At 40.6% G+C, this 8,721-nt stretch overlaps 1 protein-coding gene and 1 long non-coding RNA gene across 3 annotated transcripts; one reads left to right on the forward strand and one right to left on the reverse strand.

The window, feature by feature from the left end:
- Positions 1-353: 353 nt before the first annotated feature.
- si:dkey-56m19.5 (cell surface glycoprotein 1) lies at positions 354-4,766 on the reverse strand. The gene is made up of 2 exons (XM_049030751.1): positions 4,611-4,766; positions 354-2,629 (listed from the first exon to the last, which is right to left on the reverse strand). Exon 2 carries the CDS (start codon positions 2,619-2,621, stop codon positions 732-734), a length of 1,890 nt encoding a protein of 629 aa, XP_048886708.1. The 5' UTR covers positions 2,622-2,629; positions 4,611-4,766; the 3' UTR covers positions 354-731.
- Positions 4,767-4,873: 107 nt separating this feature from the next.
- LOC125751668 (uncharacterized) lies at positions 4,874-7,699 on the forward strand. Of its 2 annotated transcripts, XR_007400725.1 has the most exons (4): positions 4,874-5,221; positions 6,555-6,746; positions 6,906-7,147; positions 7,385-7,699. It is a non-coding gene; the product is annotated as an uncharacterized LOC125751668 (long non-coding RNA). The 2 variants fall into 2 exon arrangements; XR_007400724.1 differs by having other exon boundaries at positions 4,874-6,746.
- Positions 7,700-8,721: the final 1,022 nt, after the last annotated feature.

Raw genomic sequence — 8,721 nt, forward strand, 5'->3', positions numbered from 1 at the left:
TTGGCGTAGAAATAGGTTTTTCTATGAAGTCACATTTCACCAATTAAACATTTAGAATTATTTTTCGGTGATGCAATTTTGCTGCAGAAAAATAATAGATATATAAGAAAATAATAATTTCAGCGATTTATTCTTATGAAAAATCATTTAGGATAGCCGTAAATCATGTTTTGGTAAAAGGATTGTATGAAGTATGTAAATGGTAGGTTTTTATTTCAGTGTTTTTGAGACGCAGTCAGTTCCGTAGGGTTGGTTTGTCACTGTAATTGTGCCTTAAGGGTAAATATGCCAGCGTCCAATAGCTGCTTATAAAATGTGTTCTACAGTGAATTGTGCTAGTCACTGAATGCACATTTTTCAGGTAAAAATTTTTTATTAGTGACCAAGTGATTTAATTAAAATGAGCATTCCATTACCGGTCGTTCCACAGCATGTCATTTTAAACAGTTAAGGTAAGAATATGTGAAAGTCTAGATGCAGCACAATTACATTTGTTAGTCGTTTAGTTATTTAAAGGGCTGCTGTCCTAATTATGTAATGTTATTTTCTGCTGTTTTGTTTTGCTTATCAGTCATTCTGCTTTTTATTCATAAACTGCAGACCCTGTAACATTTCTGTTTAATTTTTTGGCTGCCCAAAAATTCTTTACCCAAGCATTTCCATGATCCATTAAGCAGCTAGTGCCACCTTGAAATATGCATGTCATCAACATTTACGTTTGTGTCAGTTCTTCAGACTAAGTCAACCTCATTCGTTGTTGCGTTTATGGCTGAAGCCATGTCTCCAGTGACTGTGGGGACCTCAGTGTCAGCAGTCAAGTCCTTCTTCAGGTCACAGATGTCTTTTACATGTTCCTCTTTAGGGGTTCCATCGGCTGAGCTGATTCCATTGACGCATTCCTCATTTTGTGATGTCTCAACAACTGATTCGGTAGCTTTAGTCTCCCCATTCAGCTCAGGTGTGAGAACCTCATGCTCTCCGTTCTCCACCTTTACCTCCTCAACCAGAGCTGTACCACAGTCACTTGTTGGCACATCATCAGGTGCTTCCACTTGAGTGTTCACTTCTGGCACCACAGACGGGACAACAGGTTCTTGGTCACGTCCTTCTGCTGCACTTTCCATGACCTCTTTCTCAGTCACACTTTCTTTCACCTCATCACTTGGGAATTCATTGGTAGAAACTGACTCAGAAATAACTATCTCTGGAACAACCTCTGTCACTGCAGCCTCTGTGTTTTCTGAATTTAGAGCAATGCCTGGTACATCTACTTGTGAACTTAGACCTGTCTCAATATTTTCAGGCTCTGAACCTACAAAACCGTCGTCAGATTTGTCTTTGACCTCCGCCTCTAGTTTTGTTTCAGTGGATTCAGTTTTATCCTCATCTGTTGTTGTGACTTCAGGGAGCTCCTCTGGCAGAGGTGGAGGAACCTGTGTTGGTTCCAGGATTTCAGTATATGTAACATGTTCTTCCACTGTCTTTGCAAGAGATTCTGTAGTCTCGCAAATAACAGATTCTTGTCGAGTCTCGAGAGCGTCTGATGGAAAAACGGTCTCGGCAGTTGATTTCTGCACTGTAGTAAGACCCACAGATTCAACAGAAGCTTGTTCAAATGGAATCACAGTGCATTCCTGTACTGTGGTCACATCCACAGTTTTTCCTGCAGCGTTTTCAGATGGAGTAATAGTCTCTATCACAGTGGTTGACTTCTGCACTGTACTGACTTCCACAATAGAAGCTTGTTCTAATGGAATAACAGTCTCTGAGTCGCTGGTGGATTTCTGTGTTGTACTCACGTCCCACTTAACGGTATCTGGTTCTGATGGCATGACTGTTTCTGCCATAGTGGTGGATTCTGTTTTGGGAGAGTGCACCACCGTCTCTGTGACCATTGCCTCTTCTGGAAGGACTGTCTCTGACTCTGTGGTGGGCTTGGTTCCTGTGGCAATTTCGTTTGTCACTGCAGTACATTGTTCTGCTGGAATAACTGCTTCTGTTTGTATGGTGGGTTCGGGTATCACTGTCGTTTCAGCAGTAGCTTCTTTGACTTGAGTACTTGTCTCAGGTGCAGTCACTGGAGGCTTCGTGTCCAATTCCATAGAAACCGGTTCAACTACAACATCAGCTTCAGAAGGTGATATGATGGGAGCAGGATTCTCCTGAATGACTTGAGTTTCAGGGGCTTGGGGAGAAGGGGTGACCACCTCCTCTGTTACTTTTGGCTCATCTGCCTTTTTTAATGCAGGGGTTTCCAAGTTTACTTGCGGCTCTGATCCACTGGATGGTTCTTTTGGCTCTTGTGTCTCGACAGGAACTGATGGAGTTGCTTCCTTCATCACTGCTGCTGTTTTCTCTTGAGTTGCATCCGTTTCTACTTTGGTGCCTTCCGTTGTTGGAGCCTGGGATGGCACAACCTCTTGAGACGCTGTAGAAGCCTCCCCTGTGGGCTCAGTAGAATTATCCAATGTTGCTTGCTTGCCAGCATCGACTGTGCCATCTATCTGCTCTGATAGTAAGGTTGCAGACTTGGTCTCAATGTTGTTGGCGTCCCCATCCTGCTTCTCTTTTGTGTCGCTGACATCGTACCCCTTCTTTTTCTTACTTATCTTGCCTCCCATGGTGTGTCCTATAATAATTAAGCTACAATTAGTAATGGTGACAAGGCTTGCCTCTGTGAGAAAGGCAAATGGAACAATAATGACTCGATGGATATTTGGTTTGGTACACAGCAGTATAAGATACTTTAAATAGCAAAGCGGAATTCAGAAAATGCTGTGCTGGCCGGCTGCCATAGCCCACTGTTTAAGGACAGCCCACCCTGGAATATATTTTCATTTTGGAAATTGTCTGCCATGTTCTACAAGAGGTTTATGGGCTCCATGGGAACCTAGATGAATACTGCACTGTAAGACATCACATAATCCAGTACATACCGTACAGCCAAAGGGCTTCTGTGAAAATGAACTGGTACATAAAACATATTTCAAATATTGACAATATCTATGTTGCATATTTGAGACCTCCCTTGGGTATATGAGATGTGGTGCAGTAGTTATAACACAATTGCATGCCAGAAAATGGTTAAGTACAAAGGACGAGGGTTTTCTAGTAAGGGCTTTAAAAATATATGAAAAACCACGTGAACACGTCAGTTAAAGTGGATTGTGTCAAAGGTCCAACTGCCAAAGGTAGCACCCAGTATGACGCAGGATCATGATACTCCAAAAATCCATTTGTCGTCACGTGGGGGGTGCGATCCGCATTAAGAAGCTGGCCTGATTACAATGGGCGCTGTCCATAGTGCTGCACCGGGGCAATTCAGTTGCTGAACGTCACAGGTACAGCCGGACGTTGATTTATATTATGCGGTAACGGCAAAAGCAGCTTTAGTGACTCAACTCAACGCAACCGGTTTTCACATGCCTGTGCAATTTTCACGTTCCAAAAGAATTTCAATTAAGTGATTGGCTGGATTTCAACGCAGTAGAGTGGCATAAATCGGCTTAATCTAAATCAACAATGACTTATCCATGAAATGGTGACAATTGCAAAAAGATGTATGTATTAAAATACAACTGCACAGTCCTGGGACCGAGGTCTGGCTCTATCTTCAGTAGTGTGGTACATCTCCCGAAAGTGATCTCCTGCTGTACAATCATCAAAAGAGGAATTAATTTCAGAATTTCCTACCAACACTGCTGAATCAACAAATTCGCCCACTTACTCAAACCAGAGTAACAACATGGGGGTGATATAAATAAGAAAGATCTGTATTTAAAAAAAAAAGGAAAAAAAACGCCGGCACGTCTTTAGCACCAACCAGCCCCCACCCAACACCCGCTGCTGCCCCTCCCGGATTTTATTGTTTAGGAACACGTACACCGGCTACCAGATGCTCCAAAAGCATTAGAAATGTAAAACTTGGTCGCATAAAAGGGAATATTTCGCGGAAACATAGCTAGACGAGCAATACGTTGGACTATTTCAAAAGTATTCACACGATGGCCAATGCACGGAGAAAAAAGACACTTCAACAATTAGCTAGTCGGTTATAGCCATGTGCACGGTTCATTTGCAGTCATCCTGAGACCCCAAACTGTTCCTCTATTCTTACATTTCAGAAGCATGGTTCATACAATGAGCGCTACACTTTGTCATGGTCACTCATGGTTAAGACAAATTCGAAATATTAATCCATTTAACGATACTTTATCAATGCCTATACATAAATACACCATTGAGATTTCAGCATGTTAAAATTAGTAATTACATATTACAGGATGCAGTATATCTTGATGAAACATTTCATTTAGAAAAGTGTCAGTGAATCGTTTTAGTCACGTAAAAAAAGATATTCTCTTTCCATCCGAAAAAATTTTGAACAATATTCGGTATTACAGTTTCAGTTTTTACATTGCTGAATTGGTAAAAATGGTAATTGGTTTTTAAAAAGATGTCAATGTACTGCTCAAGAACAAAGGACAGCTCGCCCAAGCTCTAAATTAAATTTCTTCAGTTTCGTTCCTTCACTCTATAGTTTAAAAGTGCGGGTTTAAGCAAATGCATTTTCACTTTAATTTGAAATGCATGTTGAATGATGGACAAACCTGGCTTGCTGATGCGATGGATTCAGTCGGCAAGGAAAGTCGAAGGTCTGGTCCACCACCTTCCAAGGCTGAGCACAAACTGAACTAAGATCAGGTTGGGTACTGACAGCTTCTCCCTGCTTTTCGCACTCCCCGAGGTATGATGTGGGACTGCGTTTTTTTAACCCAGCAATGTACCCCCCTCCTCCTCTTAAACGTGCTTTTTGTAAGACATCTGTCGCAATCAGGAGCGGTCCTGCCCACTGGCCTCTCAGTTTCCCTCCCCTTCCTCTCCGTACTGCATAATTCTCTAAATGAAACGGGGTTTATTCCTTTAAGGAAGAATGCCCCTCTTACCCCCACTCCATTAAACGGTCACTATAGCAACAATTTTCCTTTGACTTCCAAGTAAAGCAAATTAATTTTAATTCGAACTTCCTTAACACTACCGTGCGCCCCTTCTTAAGCGCCACATAACGTGGTGTGTGGAAATGCCATATTTTCAATTTAATAAAAAATTGAAGGCATTTACTAGTAATGTTCACTAGTTGCCTACCCATTTGAAATAAAAAAAGGTAGCACACGAGGAAGAAAAATATGACTAGTGTCTCGCAGGAAAATACACTATGCAGGTATAAAACTCTGACGGCACGATTGAGGTATTCAATCATGTGTTTTGTTTCCGAGAAATATCTTTTTTTTTCTTATTTAACATTTTCAGTGTTGTTTTTTTATAATCGTATTTCCGGTAAATTCAAGTTGCGTGACTTCTGTTAGCAGTTACCAGCTCAGCTAGTACAAAATTGGTGAAATAAGCTCATTTTCTATTTGATTTGTTTGTTGTTGTTTATAGCGTTGTGTAAGAAAAGTAGCTGGGACTGTTTTATGGTGATTGCGTAGAAAAAATAAACTTATTACACCACCGATCCTGATTGCGACAACTGCTCGGATGACAATTTTCTAACTTTCCTTGACTAACTGACACTTTCCTAACTGAATCCATCGCATCAGCAAGCCCGGTTTGTCCATCATTCAACATGCATTTCTAGGTTACTTATCGACAATAATTATTTAATTTGTTATATATAGAAGAATAATATGGGGGGGGAAATCTCAAATTCAGCAACTTGCTGCATTTCAGAGAATTTTGATCTCCATGCTGATGGGTTGGTCCCCATGGTCTGCTGATCACATACAGTAGGAGTTAATGATTATTATTGACAAATGTAACTGGTATAAACAAACTTTTTATGATGGTATGAACTGATGGTTTGTTCACTGGTATAAACAAAATTTTGTCAACACTTAGACTGTAGAATGACTATGTTGTTCTGCTGTTTGGACATATTAGGCACAAGTAAAGAAATGTTAAATAATTAATTAGAACAAAGTGAGAGTTATAATAAATGTGACTTGAAAGGAAACTTTTTAAAGAGTGGCCTCTAGCGTTAGTCCTGTGAAGATACACTTTGTTCGGCTTAGTTCGGCTTCGATTTCCTTAATAAAACATGAACTACTTTTTTAAATCTAATTTTGCCATAAATATAGTACAGTAAAACAGGAGATGTGAATTCAGAAAGGAAAATACGAATGGGTGCTTATCAGACAGAAATTAGTATTTTCCCAGAAACGATGTTCTAATGTCATTATTGGGCACGAAGAAGACGTGCTATTTTGTTACATGCCCTCATTATGGAGAGCATCTGTACCATCTGTTTATCAATTAATGAATGAGTTAACCCTCTCTTATCTCATACCGCAACCAGTGACCCATCTATTGTGAATGAAATGGCACCAATCTGTGGCATTTCTTCAGCTAAACTTTGGGATCCTTTTCTTGTGGTGTAAAATGTAAATTATTTCCTATGTACGGGCACTGTTGTAGACGAGCAGGAGCCTCGAGATCCTGGCCGAATGCTGACAGGTACCTGCGTTTACATTAATCCCTGGCTTGATGTTTCACAGTAAAGGCTGCGGATTCATAACCTTTCAGCTGTGAACTGCTGTCTGGCAAAGTGATGCTTGGCTTGGGCCATCAAGAGAAAATTGTAATTGCTGGGAAGAAATGGAAAAATAAATAGCAAGAACACAGATAAAATCTTCATGCAACCTCTGGTCAAAAATCTGCATGGATTGACGACTTGTGAAGGTCTTTGGGTAAATATTCCTCTACACATGCAAAGATGGTCATTTCCAGCTACTGTTGTGTTATTTCTGAAAGTCAATTGCATGCCAAAAAATATTTAATAATAATAAATAAACCAGATGAGAGCAACATTTAAATTCCACTGAATTAATCTACTCTTTTTGTTGCAGTGTCTGTATTGGTCTTCTTTCCGCCCTTGGGACTCTGCTGGATGGTCAAGTTTCATGCACACTGGTGTGACTTGAGATTCTGTCCATGCTGTCACGTCCCGGGAGACATCGCTTCCAACCTTAAGCCAGTAACCATGGCAACCCACAGCCAAATGGCAGCGCCCTAAGGAACTGTAATGATGGGGGATGTCTCAGCTGTCAGCTGCCCCATCAGCCAATCCTGCATTTATAATGTGGGCCAGGTGTGACAAAGTGTCTGCCACCAATATTAGCGTTAATTACAAACCACATTCAGCCTCTGTTTTTCTTTTTCACATGCTAATTGTCCCAGATTAAGATGAATTATCTACTGCAACATGGGGTTTCAAGTCCCATTTACCATTTTCCTAGTTTTATACATACACAAAAGGGTTAAGTTATTTGTGAGCTGAGTAAATGATACATGTCAAAAGTTATTTTATGTGTTTCTGACCTTACAGATTACAGAAGTGTTTGGAGGCAAGACTGTCCATATTACAAGAGCTTGATCAACAGCTAAGTAACTGTGTTTAAAATCGGGTTAAATGGTACAATTGCAGTTAGTATTTTGATGTACTGAGTTATCTCCTCTGTGCTTACTGTGGTCAAAATTTTAATTAACATCATGCAGGATGGGGATATGGCAGTCCATCACAGGACACACTGTCACACAATACAGGAAAATTATTGACACCAGTTCACGTAACTGACTTTATTTAAGAAAAACTAAACATGGAGAATGTGCACACTCTATGCATGCAGGATTTAAACCCTGAACTTAGTATGTAGGAAACAACAGTGCTAATCACTGTACTACTCAACTGCACTTAATGTTGCATCTAAATTACTAGATTATGCTAAAATCAATGTGTGAAAATTATCTACACAGACAAAAACAGATATATTGATATATCGTCTGTTGAAAGACGAAGGGGATGTTTTGACTTATTACACATCAGCACTGCCCAAAGCGTCAAAATCTGCCTTATTTTCAATTTCTCAGTCATGCCACCAGATGGCGATATAGTGGCATACTCAGATACATTGTCTGTCTATCCATTCATCAGGTCTACTGTCAGAGACATTAAAACTTCTAGACATTATTCAAATTATCCTTGATAATAATCTACCAATCACTAGATGTCTGGCTATTGTTACAGATATTTGTATAGCTGCTGTCTTTAATATAAATGGCATTTATTCATTTAAGTGTTGCTTTTATCCAAGGCAGCATACAATTGAGACGGCAGGGTCTGCCAATTCCTGGAGCAACTGGGACTTAAGCACATTGCTCTAGGCTCCATGGCAAAATCACTCTGCCAACTATAGGATTAGAATCAGAGACCTTTCCATCACAGGCACACATATAGAAAGCCTCTGTAACATTACACATAGCCACATGGGTGTTTGGAAATATATGCCAGAAATATTTGTTTGGCTGTAAAAGGGCAGCCATCTTATGGTTTTAAGGGCTGGGGTTTACATGGGAAAACTCCTCATTCTGTGCACATTTATCTCTGGAGCAATGTGTTCTACCATAAGGGAGGTGAGGATTTAAAGGAGTGGACAAAACAGAGCTGGGTGTAGGAAAGGGGGTGTCCCAGACTATAGGTTTTGTGGGTTAACCTATAAGAGCAAAGATATATAAAGCATGATAGATGAAATGCGCAGGCAACACTGGGTTTCTTGCTCAGGGGGTGCAAGGTGAGAGGGCCCAACCAGTCATTCACCCAGATCAGTGCTGCCAGGGGGTGGCGAGGGTCCCCCTCAGGAGGGGGCCCACTGGAGATTTTAGACC

Source organism: Brienomyrus brachyistius, chromosome 11 (genome assembly GCF_023856365.1).
Source record: "Brienomyrus brachyistius isolate T26 chromosome 11, BBRACH_0.4, whole genome shotgun sequence".
Lineage (NCBI taxonomy): Eukaryota > Metazoa > Chordata > Actinopteri > Osteoglossiformes > Mormyridae > Brienomyrus > Brienomyrus brachyistius.

Coding starts and splice junctions, on each gene's coding strand:
- si:dkey-56m19.5 (XM_049030751.1), bottom strand. CDS start 2,621: ATGGGAGGCAAGATAAGTAAGAAAAAGAAGGGGTACGATGTCAGCGAC.